Source organism: Hermetia illucens, chromosome 2 (assembly GCF_905115235.1).
Source record: "Hermetia illucens chromosome 2, iHerIll2.2.curated.20191125, whole genome shotgun sequence".
Taxonomy (NCBI): Eukaryota; Metazoa; Arthropoda; class Insecta; order Diptera; family Stratiomyidae; genus Hermetia; species Hermetia illucens.
The window spans coordinates 10656455-10672036 of NC_051850.1; the positions used below are offsets into that span (position 1 = coordinate 10656455).

Below are 15582 nucleotides of genomic sequence, written 5' to 3' on the forward strand. Positions count from 1 at the left end.
TTTCCACTGATCTCTCGATGGTATTTTATTTCGCCGCAAATATTTTCGTTGGGTTTTTATAAATAACGCACGCGCGCTCGACAGGTTTTTGTAAACAATGGGACCAAATTTCTTTCCTTATTTTAGTTGTTTATCGAAAATAGAATTTCTAATCGAGAAGTGTTTTTAGGAAAGTTTACAGCAAGCATCTCAGGGGCAGCCAAGAGAGACTGAGGAATGTGCGGGTGGAGGTGGTCTTGTTTTTTAATCGAAACAAATGGCAAATGTGCAACATTAAAGCGGACCCTAAAAGCGACTACTATGCAAATATGCAAGTGATCTTTTAAAAGCGTTAATGGGAATGAAATAGTTTCTCCACAAGGCGATTGAGTCAATTAAATCCGCTTATCGCGCCGATTTAAAGCCAATCGCATCTGTCGGGCGCCTAATCAAAAACGAAAGTGATTGCATCGACAGACCCGCAACAAACTAGGTCAGACCGGCTGAGGCGACTTAGCATCAACCACTGCAGTTGCAGGCGATCCATTCTCAGTGGTTTGGGAGCGGATCACTTCACAAGTGCCGTCTATCGCATGCAGATGAAATGCAAAGGTCACGCCAAACAAAAAACTGGTCACGAATCAATTCCAATAAAACTTACATTAGACGGGTTGAGTGCGGCACGCAGATAGTTCTCCCGAGCTGTTGACTTGTAGTAATTGTTGAATGCGACGATATACTCGTTCTGGACAACTTTGCTGGTAAATTGCACCTCGACACGGTGTCCGTTCGCCGCCGGTCCGGTTTCATTGCAGCACTTTCGACTGGGACTGGAGTTGGCATTGGTTGCGCGGTTCAAGTCACCTGGCTGGGACGTAGCTAGAACTAGTCCGTAATTATCTGAGCGAAAGGTGAACGCGAGCAAGACAACTCCAAATGCTAAGTATAACGGACGAAACTGCTGGTGGGAATGGTGGTGGCGGCGTCGCAGACTCATTGTGCCCCCTTGACGGCCTTCGGGGGGGAAACGCTGGGGCTCCGCTGCCACCACGGTATGCTCGAAGTAGAGTTGCCTATCGGAACCGCGGGAGCTCGACAGCCACGACAACGCGATAAAAACTTTGGCACAAGATTATTTCCACGACTTGATCGTGCCGCGGCACAGAGCACATATGCGATGGAACACACACTCCGCGCTTGATTTATTGCCCAATTGCACTTATAACGTTTCACAATCAGATACGACACGGGAATCGGGAGGAGATTTGCTATTTATGAGTGTCGCAATGAAGTCATCATCTGTTTAATGTCTGGGCTCGTTGTTTATTGAATCGCTTGTAAATATTTGCTTTAGCCAAATTGGCCGCGGCAACGAGGACTACCATGGTTAATTTGATAGCCTGGATTGCGCCATTCTTTGCTTTATTTTAATTGAATTCTAACACAACAAAATCTCACTGAAAGCGCGACGTAATGGAAAATTTCAATGTGAAATTTGCACTTAATCCAGATTCTGTGACGGCTGGGGACGGTGACATCTGTCAGAATTACATTCTGATCGGGATAAAAACACTTTTCAAGGAAGCTCAGTCCGAAGAACACTCACTTAATTCGATGGTTTCACATATTTGAATGGTTCCGAGTTAATTACAGCAATTTCCGGGCGAAACGGGACAAAAAAAACGCGATAAAACCACGACCCCGGTATTGACCCGCAGCCACAGCCGACAAACGACTTCAAAGTGACTTTCTAATTTGCTTTGGCATTTGACGGACTAATGTTGTCGATTCTGATTGGATTTTGGGTGAGTTCGGAATGTTACGTTCCCTGTTGCGCTAGTGGGAGGAGCATTTTCCATTTGGCATATTTCACACTGAATTGTCAAATTTTGTAAACAAACAGTTTTTGTGTTTTGGACTGACCGAACGGCCGAGGATTCATTTTTCGATTGGTTTCGTGGCAGAGATTTTCAGCAGGTGATATGGTTGGTATTTGATTGTCTGAATAGGGCCAGGATTATTTAGGATGAGTGATCAGGATGATGCCGGTGTTCAGCACCCGCCCATAACGCCGCGTAGTTCCTTAGGATCCGGGGCACTGTCGTACAGCAGTGGTTCATCAATTTCTCCGTCGACGAGCTCCAGCTCATCGCAGGGTTCTGCGAAGGCTGCCGTTAGTGAGTGCCTAGGAGCATGGCTGAATTATTTACAAGTGAGTGGAGGAACAAAATGATAAAATGCAGTTACGGCAAATTGTGTTTATATTCCAACAGGTCCTGAATAATTTGTGTGCATCCGGCTATCGCCTTGCGCAAACAATGTCAGCGTTGGAACAATGGGGGCAGCAACAGCAGAGCGAGGCTGGTATGGCAGCTTCCGTTGCGGGGTCGCTTCCTGGTAGCCAGGCACCTAGTGCACCCGGGGCAGCGACTGCGGCTGGAGTGCATAATTTAATGACTACCCATTTAACAGGAGCTTGGGACGATTTGGCTAGGTAAGCGGAAAAAGTTTCCTATTTATTAAGACTCCTATGAAAAGTCTGATGTAAGATTGCTGCAGCAAATGGGCGAAGAAGAGTCACTACACCATGTATTATAGCGACCATCCAGTAAACCATGTGCCCGAAGTAGGTTTCTTAGTCAGTCAAAAAATGCTGCTGTTATCGGCTTTGGAAACATAAGCGAAAGGCTATGCACTCTGCGTTTGCGAGGCAAATTTAGAAATATAAGTCTCAGCGACGTTCACGCCCCTACGGAGGTGATTGCAGAATTGGAGAAGGATACCTTCTACGAGGCAGTTGAACGGTCCCAAGTATGATATCAAAATCATGCTTGGAGATTTCAACAGTTAAGTAGGGACGGAGCCCGTATTCAGGAGGTACGTCGGCTCCTATAGCTTACATAGGGATACCAATGATAACGGACTGCGGACTATTCAGTTGGCAGTATCGCATGAAATGGTTGTTGGAAGTACCTGGTTTGCACGGAAAGCTATTCTCAAACATACGTTGGGCCTCTTCAGACGGGACCTCTTCTTTTTCTTCAGCCTTTGTCCCGTTCACAAGCGGGGTCGGTTCGTCGTGATCGGCTTCGCCATTTGGCTCTATCGAATGCCTGATCTGGGTGCAATCTCGAGGCTTTTAAATACCCATCGAGTGTATCAAGCCACCGTTGTTTCGGCCGGCCTTTTGGTCATTTACCATCGACTTCGATGTTCAGACCAATCTTGGCAATTGAATTCTCGTTGGCACGAATTGCGTGACCATACCATCGAAGACGCCTCTCTTGCAGTTTTTCCTGTGATCGGTGCAACTCCATATCGATCGTGGATATCCTCATTTCGGATGTGATCAAAACGTGCCACGCCACTAGTCCAACGTAACATCTTCGTCTCCATTACCGCAAGACGCCGTTCATTGTCTTTTATAGTCGGCCAACACTCAGAACCATAGAGAGCGACAGGAGGGACGACATTGCAGTAAATTTTAGATTTGAGACGTTCATTCATACGTCGATCACAAAGAACACCAGTTGTGGAATGCCACTTCATCCAGGTTGTGTCAATGCGTGAAGCAATTTCATAACGCAGTTCTCCATTGGCTGATAGCGTTGACCCGAGGTATTTAAATCGCTCAGTTCTGAGTAGATCACTGCCGCTGACAGTGATTGTGCCTGTTTCATGGGGATCGGTCGTCAAAAATTTAGTTTTATTCAGGTTCAATCTGAGACCGTGTTGCATGAGGCGATCATTCCATTTTTGAACAAGTTGCTCAAGATCATTTTTCGTGGGAGAGCAATTGAACCCAGCGCACAAGTTCTTCCGGCACTTAGAGTTGTCGTAGGGCATACCAAATGAGTTCGTGTGGCACATGCAATGTAAAGAGGGCGATGCTTCTCACGGTGTTTCTCCATGAGTAACCGCGCAGCGTGTATTGCGTCAGTAGTTCCGCAGTTTTTGACAAATCCGGCTTGATTCACGGTTATTTCAACGATTTCGTGAATACGGTTGTCAAGAATGCGTTCAAAAATCTTCATGGTATGGGTAAGTAACCGAAGATCGGACGAGATCGACGTTAATTTGAACATTCTGCTCGACTACCTTTCTTTTTCCATATTGGAATTATGGGACTTTCTTGCCAGTCACATGGTGTTCTTCCTTCCTGAATAACTCAATTAAAGAATTCACTGAACCACAGTGTTGGTGCGCTTTCCAGAGCTCAGATGCGATGTCGTCAGGTGCTGTGGCTTTCCCCGATTTCATTCGTTTTATTGCCTCCTCGACTGCAGTTGCGCTGAAGTGAGTCCTTGAGGGTTTAACGTGAGCACCTGTCTGGAAGGCTTAATCCGGTCTGGTTAAGACACGGATTGATTTTTGTGACCACAATCAGAGCCCCGCTGTGACTGTGACAAGCAACAACGGTACCAGCCTATACCAAGGGCATGGCTTAGCATTCATACTGGTGGATGCACGAATTACCTAAATCTCTACCGAACTAAGGAGTACGGCACCCGTGTTGAAACGCAACACCACGCCGAGGCCCGAAGGTCTCTTTTCGCTAGAACATAACCATAACCTCCATGAAACTCCCACTAGGAGGCCAACCGCAAACAACCGAGCTATACTCACATTCAACAGGAGTTCACCCGAAGTATGAGAGTCCAGGGGTTATCCCGGTTCCCATGGTACCAGTATACCCCTGGTAAGGTTTCGTGACCAATTTGCCACTTTAGATGAGTCCCCGTGCAGACTCGGGTCTGATCGCCCTAATTAGGCCTTTGGAGCATTCGCCTACTGCATCACGGCCGGCAAACCAAAGTGAGTACAGCGTCTTCCGGTGCCACCACTATGGAGGTTCTCCTCGGCCACTTGGTTTTGGTTTGGCCGACAGGGTTGCCGCCCCGTCTTCCTCACCGCCACCTCTGAGCACCAGTTGCGCCGCAATGCTTGTGAAAGTGGAGGATGAGCAAAATCCTCACTTGAAATCTGCTCGAAATATTCTCGCCATCTATCCGTCGCGCCTCGACGGTTGCTAAGCAGAGTACCGTTCTTGGTACTTTCTTTGGCAAGTCGATGTAGAATCTCTCTCGCCATCCCGAGTGTCCAGTTTATCGTAAAGATGTTTATAACAGGCCGTTTGGGTAACAGCGATCGCATTCTTTGCTTCCCAGTTGGCATTCTCATAAATTTACCATTTGGCGAGCGTTTTTTCGTCGAGAAACTCCAAAGCCACGTACCTCGGTTGATGTACCGCTTACCTGGCTTGGTGACCCCGAGGGTTGCATAGGCCGCTTTGTGTATCGTGTCTTTCATTTGGTTCGACGATTCTTCCACATTCGTAATGGTTGGTTGTCGCGCAAGTGAGATCATTTCTTCTATCTTCTCACGAAATCGCCACCATTTAATGCGCGGCCGGTGAGTGTGTTCCTCACGCTGTTTTATCGGTGGTTTAATTCGCAAGAAGGCAATCAACGGCCGATGTTGAGGTGCGATGGTCTCATAGGGAACGGCTTTGCAATCAGTGACGGTGGTAAAATGTCGGAGCCTTATGAGAATATAGCCGATCCGACTATAAAATGTAGGAAGGTGAAACAATCGTTTGATGAACCTTGTATTTATAAGTATAAGGTCGTGGGCGTCCGCAAAATCGATTATACGCTCGCCACCCTCATTGCGCGCTCCAAACGCCTTTCCCACATGGCACCTGTTACCGTTTGCCTTTTGAAGTTGAGAAGTTTGTAACCATTTTTACTGCGTTCGGATTCTATGTTACTGTTTTTGGCACCAGACCATCGGGTTTCTTGCAAAGCGTAGATATCAATGCGCCTTTTCCGAAGGGCTCTTGCGAGTTGCTTGGTCTTTCCAGTTAGGGTGGCAACATTTGCGTGCAGACACGTATTTGTTTTGCTCGGACTAACTTATTTATGTTCCGACGCCGTCCATGCGTCTAGGGTTCTATTCTTTACTGAACCGGGGCCGTGTCGACTGAGGTGGACGCCCTAGCATTTTTCCGAGGCCTGTTACTCGATCCGATCATGTTGTTTTTAACAACATTGGATGACCTGTCGTGGGACCTGCGACCAAGAGAGCTAAGGTAGGATTTAGCATAGTGGAATAACTCCAACTATACTTTCTTTATCTCTTTCTCTGATCTCAGCATTTTATTTTTGTTTTAGTGAGGATAGTTCTCCTTTATCTAGGCTTGGGACCAGTATGCTATGTTAATGGCATGGCGGAGTTTATTTTATACGTTACTTATAATTGTGAATTCAGATTAATCCCTTACAAAAACGGAATCAGAGTGCTGATATTACAATTGGTCACTCCTACAATGAAAAACCCGCCACGTAGAGCTGCTGACAGCAGCGCCCACATTTCCTGCATATTCTCCGAATTTATGGAGAAGGTTGATCGTCGAGGCAAAGACAGTCAAGTGAAGGAAGAGTGATTTTTTTTTCGGAGAGACAAGATAGAATTGCTGTAAAAAAAGGCGGGGAACAGTGAGTTTGTGCTAGGGACGGAATGCCTGGAACTGCGCGGCTGCTCAGCGAACAAGAACATCAACAACCGCCCCAGCCCCCAGATAGAATATCAATAGCAGCCCTAGCAGCAACGACACCTGCAACCACAACAAAACCAACAGCCACCACAAAGTCAGAAACAACAACCCCAAAATTCATGAAATCAACGTAATGTAAATTTCATTGTCCTTTCCTGTTATAATTGTATTATTCAACTAAAACACATCAGGCCACAGTAGTTGACATTGTCACTTTCTCTTCGCAAAAACATAAATAATAAAAAGAAGAGAACGCCGCAAAAGACGGCGCAGGATAATTTCCTCTTCTGGGTGGTTCATTTCCGCTCGCGACGTCCACCGAATAGAGACGAATCCCTCGGTTAGTGGGTGCTGCCGTTTTGACGTAGGAGTCTCGCAGCATGGTTCGTTCAGTTCGAGGCCTAATTCGCTAGGCGACTATGCGCCAAGTCAATTGCTGCGTAAAATGAAAAACAAATTGGTGATGATAAAGTCGGCACCGAGCTGCTACAGACTTTGTGACTGCAGGGGCTCCCGGAGAGCACACAGGCTATCAAGGCATGCGTGGATTGCACTAACAGCTACCGTCTCTGAGTTGGTAGAAGTGTTGGTGCTTTGCGCTCGGGAAGTAGGACTAAATCAAGGTCTAGATCCGCCTCCTTCGATAAGTTCCGGGGCATTCTGGTACCATCGTAGATTCGCCAAAAATGTACCAGCCCCTGCAATTTTTCACCAAGAAAACAGACTTGTTGGGAGTTCTGGAGACTGCTACCCGAAATGCAGCACCACGTTGTCTGACAATCTATGACCTCTTGAGTCGGCGCAGCTACCTGGTCGATATAGGCGTTGAAATCTTGGTTCTTTCCATATCCCGGCATTACAATTTAATACGCACGTGTGGCTACAGGAAGGAAGACTTGAGTCTAGGACTTCGGCGTTCGTTCTCTTGACACTTCATTATCGCGGACATCAGCTTATTTCCTGTGCTAGTATGGATTGCCAGTGGATCTACATAACAGGTTTCTTATTGACACAGCTTCCCTTAGGTCATCAGGAAAAATCTCACCTGCGATACCTTAGGTTCAATATTGACCGTTTTTTATAATCCAGCTGTCGCTCGACAGTGGCCGAGCTCTCTTGCTGATTGGGCCGCAATCGGCAATAATATTTTTTCGGGCGCCATGTCCCGAAGGGGTGTCATAAGACTATGAAATCTTGGAATGGGACCGATGAACGGAAGGGAGATGAGACTCAATTAATCACTGCGAGTGATGACGGACGTGATGCGATCGGACTCTGATACCGAGTGAATTCCTGACCAGTTTAACGTAGTGTACGCCGTGACAAAAGCGTATTTATTTTTTTGGCGCTGCCCAGGGAAGCAGAAGATGCAGTAGATCCCAATGATTTCAGAAGTGTATACCGCATCATGAAAGACTTTGTATATATGTAGTCCCAAACCTTTCGATGGTCTTGTGAAGGACGTTAACGGTCGATTCTCTATCCATGATGACGAGCAGCTGAAAAGTTGCAAGTAACACTTCACCACAGTTCTTAACCGTATCACATCCGGTGAAGTTCAGCCTGTTGTGGATGAAATGGCTGGATATATTAACATGCGGATACGAACTGTTCGTCCAAGCAAAAGAGAAGTAATCTTGGCCATCAATATACTCAAACGAAATAAAGAGCTCGTTATTTATCGCTGCAAGTGCAGCTTCTGCAGATCTGCTACTTTCACTCATACGCAAATCCTAGATATCCCGGAGATGACCATTAATATTCCGAGGAAGGATACCCGTCTTTAGTTTGATAATTAGAGGGATATCTGCGTGCTCTCTGCCGTCGCAAAGTTAGTAGCTAAAATCATCCTCGAAAACTTGGTCGACAGAGAGGGATCTGGTTTCCGCTCCAGATCCTCCTGCATTGACCACATCAACACCCTACGGATCATTTTGGAATAAGCGCGGAGTTTAGACCTTTGTTTCATGTGCTCTTTATCGATTTGGAGAAGGTTTTTGGCAGTGCGAACAGGGAGTGTATGTAGAGTGCTATACGCACGAGGAGCATTCCGGAGAAAGTAATAGCTATTATGGGAGCGACCGATGATGGCGTTAAATGGCACGTGCTGCACCTGTGTAAAATCTCAGAGAAATTTGAAGCTGAAAACAGAGTCAGCTAGGGTTGCATCTTGAACCTCGTCACGGTCGGGAGATGTGGAGAGATTCAATGAATCATGACATCTTTTCTCAAATGCCTCGACTCAGTTGATGGGATCTGTTTGCTTTCTTATCGAGTCATAGACCTTGGCCAAAAGACTCTGGATTTGAAAAGAAAGGCAAGTAGAATTGAATTGAAGATAAACGCCCAGAAAATCAAGGTCCCCAGTCTCATGGGTCATCACACTTTTCCTATGGGCATTAATGGGCAAATAATAATAATAATCATTGGCGCAACAATCCATGTTGGATCAGGGCCTTGAAGTGTGTTAGAGCACTTCATTCAAGACCGTAACGGTACACTACAGTAGACTGTAGGAGGCAATGTGGTCAGCATTGCGCTCGCCCGAGATTATTACTCTGATTTGACTCAGGTACTCATTCATAGCTGAGTCGACTGGTGTCCGACGTCAAATCACGATATAAATTCCACTGCCGCCAGTGAGATTTGAACCGCGATCTTCCGTACGATAGCCTTGCGCTCTAACCACTCAGCTATCCGGAAAAAGCTTTGATAAAAATCTAGGAAGCGTCGTTTCTGCCGACGGTGACACTTAACTGACAAGTCAGACTTGTTAACACTGATAAAGGGAACAAGTGGTTCCCGAAATATCGGTATTTGCAAATAAAAACCAACACTATTATTTCAAAGACCATCACTGTTATTCAAAAGCTCCAAACCTCCGTGAACATTTCTCTGCGCTCTGTCTCCCGGATACGCTGGCCTAATACAATTGGGAACAAAGAACTTTATCAGCGCCCAGGTCACTGACTCGTGGTCGTGTTGAACAGAGGGCGGAAGTGATAGTGGATAGGGCACACATTAAGCAAGGGTGACCAGCTGGCTACACAATGTAGTAGACGCCTCAGGTTTACATGGTGCAGAACAGTGGTGGAGGAGTACAACGGTCTCAGGAAGTCTTGAAAGGGAGATGAATCGCATTTCAGTGATCGATGGCACTTAGGCGTAGCTGACGCGCTATGCCCCATTAAGTGATAAATGCCAACCATACGTTTATTCTGGATGTGCGAAATAAGAGCGAGCGAGGCCATCACTTGATGGTCGGTTGCTTTCTCCTGGGTTTCCCGTTCGCATAATTTCACAGGGGTGGGAAGCTTCGATTTCTAAAGCTCAATCGCTCAACTGGAATTCCGTCAATCTGAGTGGTAGAATTTTGTCATTGTTGTGTTTTCACTGATTTTTCCCGAAGAACCGATTTGTTATTTGCCTAAGCTCCTCGTAAGTTTCCTGTTTTCTCTTCGAGATTCGTTCGCTGTATGGGGTTTACCAATAAGAACGAAAGGATTTCAAAATGAAATAAAACATATTAATTTTGCTCAAATATGGCATATTGGGTTTTTATTAGGTGGTATACTTTATGTTATTTGACCACCATGGATCCTTTTGAATTGCTTGATCCGGGCACATCAATTTTTGATGGTCTGGTGCACCATTTCGAGTGGTATGGGGCCAATGGAAGCTCGAATGTTGGCTTCAAGTTCATCAAGACTCTATCAGTGTTTGTTGGTATAAGTATACGATTTAACATGGCCGCATAGAAAATAGTGCAATGGTGTTGTATTACACGATTTTGGCATCTAGCTCTGTGACCCATTTTTCGAAATTTAAGATTTTTGATCTTTTCGTGCAATAAATTCATTGTTATGATCGCAGTGTGGCAAGTTGCACTGGACCGTCTTATTGAAAATATATAACGTCCCTATCATCACATTCCAAAAAAATCCGTTCGATCAACACGTGGTCAATTTGGTTGAAAGTGGTCCCGTCTAGAGAGGTCCACGTATGTTTAAAGACCGCTTTCCGCGCAAACCAGGTACTTGCAACAACCATTTCGTATGACACTGCTAATTGAATAATCCGCAGTCCGCTATCATTTGTATTTTGATGTAAGCTATGGGAGCCAACGTATCGCCTGAATACGGGCTCCATCCCTACTTGGTTGTTAAAATCCCCAAGTATGATTTTGATATCATATCTGGGACAGGCTTCGAGGGTTCGTTCTACTGCCTCCTAGAAGGTATTCTTCTCCGACTCTGCAGTCTCCTCTGTAGGGGTGTGAACGTTAATGAGGCTTATATTTCTAAATTTGCCTTGCAAGTGCAGAGTGCATAGCCGTTCGTTTATGTTTTCAAAGCCGATAACAGGAGGTTTCATTTGTTGGCTGACTAAGAAACCTACTCCGAGCACATGGTCTACTGAATGGCCGCTATAATATAGATTGTAGTGGCTCTTCTCCCTGCCCAACGTATCTTTTGCAATGCTTACATCAGCCTTATATTAGGACAGGGTATCGGCTAGCTGCTGATCAGTATTCGGTTTGTATAGGGAGCACACGTTCCATGAGAAAATGCGCAAATCGTTATTTCGTTTTCGTTCCTGGGTTCGTCGTTGTAAACTCCATCCTGCCCGAGGCTCCTTTCGTGGCTTCGTAACGTCGGTTTTTCGGGTAGGGTAAAATTTGTTCCATTTTGAGGCGCGGGAGGTTCGCCTTCATTCTTCTCCGTCTTCAGTTTTTCATTAAGCAAAACTCCCAGCGGTCACCATGTGGAGGTAGAGGTAAGATTTGGTAGTAGAGCTGTTAGTGTTGGTTGAGTAGGGGTTTCCCAGGTTGTGTGCTCCATCGTAGGTACCGATCCACGTTTCGCCCTGGGACCTATACTATCCTTTGACCGTCAAAAAACAAAATCCATAAATCACCTCAAGTTAACATCCTTCTTTTGCTGCAGAAAGAGGAAAGTGAGCCTCACCCAATGCATCCTTGGGGTTACCGAGGGGATCTTCAGACGTAAGAAGACTCTGAGATTGGATTGGATTCCGAACAATGGCTGTTAAGTTCATTGTTAAGGCCAAGCTCGAGCTACTTAAAAGGAGTGCTTCCCGCCCAGTGGAAGAGCCTCCAAGGTCATCTGGCGTGTCTTCTTCATATTGTCTTATTTGTCTTTCAGACACTACGGAGAAAATATTGGAGAGGAGGCTATACAATAGTATTGCGCGGCGATGACACAGAATGCCAAGAATGTCTTTAATGCGGCCAAGGGGGGTTGGATTAAGGGTACTTTGGCTAAACTGGGCGTCGCTGGCTTCTTGTGTGAAAGAAGTCAGGAAAAACTACTCCATCTCTAGCAAGGAATATCTCTATTGACGCAGGTTGATTACCGGAGATATGCCTCTGTCTAGCCATCGTCATCCTAAACCAAGTGTTTATTAGGATATTAAATGGTTCGCACCGAATTGTAAGTGTGTAGAAGGATACGTGCGGTGATTGGTGCGCTTTAACTTTTCTCCCAGATCGCTTTAAGCCAATGGAAGTAGGTACTCATATTCTCTTGTTTGCGTTCGTGAACTGGCTGCTGGTTTCGCTGGGGTGGTTCCAGTTCTGAGCGCCAATGTTGGGTCGTAAACAGGACTGTCTTCTCGAATTACTTTATCCGCTACATATCTGTCCTAGCTTCCAAAAATTGTTTTCTGAGAGAAATTCCAATCCTCAGGTGAGTTAATGAGGGGTAGTTGTCTGATACCTTTGAATGAAATGTTTCATTTTGGTATTTCATGTTTATATGAATTGAGAAATAATTACTGATATTACATTTTTTATTGATGCTGTTTATATATTTATAGGGCGACAGCTGTTGCAACGAGTACCGTAAAGTCGCATATCATCAGTGTTCTTCAGGACTTCATAACAGCATCGAACAACACAAGTGACCAAGAAATCGATTGGAATCGAACTCGTGACCATAATCAACAGATCATCAGTGAAAGTGCCCAAACTATGATAAATTTACAGCATCAATTTTGTGTTGCCAGTTATGACTCTTTTTCATCGCTTATGTGTTGTTTTGTGTGTCAAGCGCCTGTTGGATTCCCTCACGATCCAGACTGTGCGATGATCCATCAAAAGACTTTGTAAGTTTGTATTATTAAAGTGGAGGGAGTTTAGATGGTTGATAATTGAATGATGTGCTTGTTTTAGCTCTAGTACTGATCAAAGGTCTCAAACCCCATCTCCACACTTCGGAACTGTGATGTCTCATAGATCAGGGGACCAGCAATATCGGACTGTTGAGGGACGTGGTGTGATATTTGGCTCTGGTTCAACCCAAGCGTCGTCTGAACATGGTTGTGGTCCTTCAGGTGCGTCTTAATTATTTGAAGTTTATGATTGTGAGCAATTTAGGTTTTTTTTTGCTCCAGGTATAAGCGGAATTGAACAAACACGTGGTCCTTCGCCACATCAAGAGATTCGCGGACCAAGCCCTATTCAGGGTTTTCTCGACAATATTCGGGGCCCATTGCCGAACCCTGGTCATTTGATGGGCATGAAAGCGCCTTTTTATCGTGGATCACGTTCACCATTGAATTTTCCTTTGTTCCCGTTGAACGGGCAACGTCGTTGGTCGGAAGCGGCTGCCGGAGAAGTTCGTGGCGGAGAATCAACCATTGATGTGGAGAGCCAAATGCGTCGCTGGTCGATGCCATGGGAGGCCACAAAAACTGATAAGAATACCGTGAGTTGGCATCAAACACGAATTATGCCAATCTCGAAATTGGCTGTGCCAACTTCAAAAACAAGTTCAGATCGTAGTCAGAGTACGACCCCAGGTAAATAACGATACACTTTTGAGTTGCATCAAGTTAAACTGAGTAAAGTTAAGCGCTTGGTTGAATTTGTTGCACCTTTTTCAGTCATAAGGTTGTGATATAAATGTTTCTTCCACAGATTCATTTTGGCAACCGTCGGTTACTAGTCAGGATGGATTAGCAGAGGCAATACAATTGCTATCTTGTCGACCATCACGTAATTACCCCATACAACAGCAGCAATCGCTTCCTTCGACATCGCATCCACCAATAGGTTCGCCTTTTATTGAGGAGCCGGTAGGTTTCTTTTCTATGGGTATAAGGAGTGTATTTTGTTTGTAGCCATTTTTCCCATTCCTCATTTTACCCTTTGCTTCCTAATTCCAATTTTGTGCTTCTGACCATGATCAGTTAAAGGTTTGACGACTTTCCATGGATTTAATGGAGTTTTATCCTTTTCAAATTTAGGCAACATATGAGATGTGGTCTAGTGGAACCCAGGATCGTCTGCCATACATAAAATTTCCAAAACGTGACCAGGACCGTGATGATAACAATCCGCCGGCACCACCCTCCCAATAACAATTTCTAGAGCTAAGTTTAATGTCATAATTTATTCGCTTTTACCAAAAAACTAGATGACGAGCGCCCGTATACGGCCAAAAAGTTTGAATTTAATCTCATATTTCAAATGTGTTCCCAGTAACCTGTAAAGGAGGCTTTCCCTTCAATCGAAACCTTTTCATTCGGTGTAGACATGCACAGCCGAAAGATTGTGGTTCAGTCTATCGAATTTATGCTGATGGAAGTCAAGTAATTGACGATATTCTATTCCTTAAACGAATTTTACGACTGCATGTGTGTAGTAAGCTGCTAGGAAGGGAGTAGCTGATAATTCTAGCTAATCAAATGAAATCAAAGAAAACCATTTGAAATTTTTTGACAAATTATATTAAAACGCGTAATTGAAAACCTCTAAGGCTGTGCCAGAAACTCTCTTAGCCAAGATTTGTTTCTCTAGTTCAGTAAAGTAGAAAAAAAAAAACAAATATGAAAACGAAATCGACGATTATATGACGGCATTAAATATTAAATGCGCATCGATGACACTTGTTTTTTGCAATTTTAAAGAAATCAACGGAAAACATGTGCAATTGAGAGTGATTTTGTGTTTGCAAATTTGAAAACGAGATTTCTATCTACGGTTTTTTCGTACTATGTAATAATCGGTAGATGTAAGCCTTTTTTAAAGTGTAACGTCGAAAAGTATTTACAGATTTTTGTCGGTCATTTATTAAATTTTTTGTAGTTCCGTATTATACACATACTATGTAATGGTGAGATATTTGTATTTTCGGTCCATTGACCGATCATTATTGTAATCTCGGAATATGGAATGTTATTAAATTGGAAGACGGCTCATTGGATTCAGGTTTGTTTTAATGCAATCATTAAAGTTTTATCCTCTTAGGAATGAGAAGGCTAAGGTGAAATGGTCTAGGCGAGTACTATTTGTATTGTTTCTCGTTTTTTTTCTGACTTTTTTCGGCTCCGCGCGGTGCATATTATCTATTAGCCCAGTTTCCTTCCGGATCCTGTGATCACTACTACTAGTTTTCTCCAAAATACGACACAACATAGTAATACTGGCATGTGAAGTTCTGATCCCATTTCAGACTTTTTCGATCCCACGTTTTTCATTCCAATTTTCAGCTCACTTCCTGTCGAATATCACAAGTTCATTTTGAAGATAAGTATCTTCGGACAAGCAAAATGTGTCCTTTTGCGCTTGATTTCCTCCAACCCTTCTTGTTTCCTGGGGTAATTGTAGCTTGATTGGGATCCTGGAGATACATACGAAGACAGTACTCAACACGGTTAGGACTCGGTCAATAATGCTAGAGGGGTCTTTCGCCCTATTTTGGGTGGGAAGTTGGAATGTATTTACGCACAAAGTACTAGACTTCTGTCCCATACAGATCACTGGCTAAAACACCCTAATGTTGCGTCGAGGACACTCACCGTGAACCGCATTACCTCAGGCCAGGCCTATCTATTATATAGTGGCAGCCTCTTGCTTTTTTCAGATTTTTCGATTGGGCAGTTTCTGAAAATTGGCCAGTTAAATGTGAAGTGATCACATTCGACCCCTCGCACTCCCGTAGTTTCCAACAAATGTCAAAACTAAGCCCAGCTTAAGAAAGTACTAACTGAGACCTTTCATTTGATACCCCACATGACTTTAT

At 44.5% G+C, this 15582-nt stretch overlaps 2 protein-coding genes across 3 annotated transcripts in view; one reads left to right on the top strand and one right to left on the bottom strand.

Moving 5' to 3' along the window:
- The window catches only part of LOC119647602 (membrane-bound transcription factor site-1 protease), a 38078-nt gene extending 37073 nt beyond the window's left edge, over positions 1-1005 (bottom strand). For both annotated transcript variants that reach the window (XM_038048629.1, XM_038048630.1), the window contains exon 1: positions 641-1005. In XM_038048629.1, the coding sequence (XP_037904557.1) occupies positions 641-976 (336 nt within the window). In that variant the 5' untranslated portion in view covers positions 977-1005. The remainder of the gene's footprint in view (positions 1-640) is intronic.
- Positions 1006-1655: 650 nt separating this feature from the next.
- On the top strand, positions 1656-14763 carry LOC119647603. Its single transcript, XM_038048631.1, has 8 exons — positions 1656-1784; positions 1883-2191; positions 2253-2473; positions 12374-12661; positions 12729-12889; positions 12950-13357; positions 13476-13633; positions 13805-14763. Exons 2-8 carry the CDS (start codon positions 2006-2008, stop codon positions 13916-13918), a joined length of 1536 nt encoding a protein of 511 aa, XP_037904559.1. The 5' UTR covers positions 1656-1784; positions 1883-2005; the 3' UTR covers positions 13919-14763.
- The last annotated feature ends 819 nt before the right edge of the window (positions 14764-15582 follow it).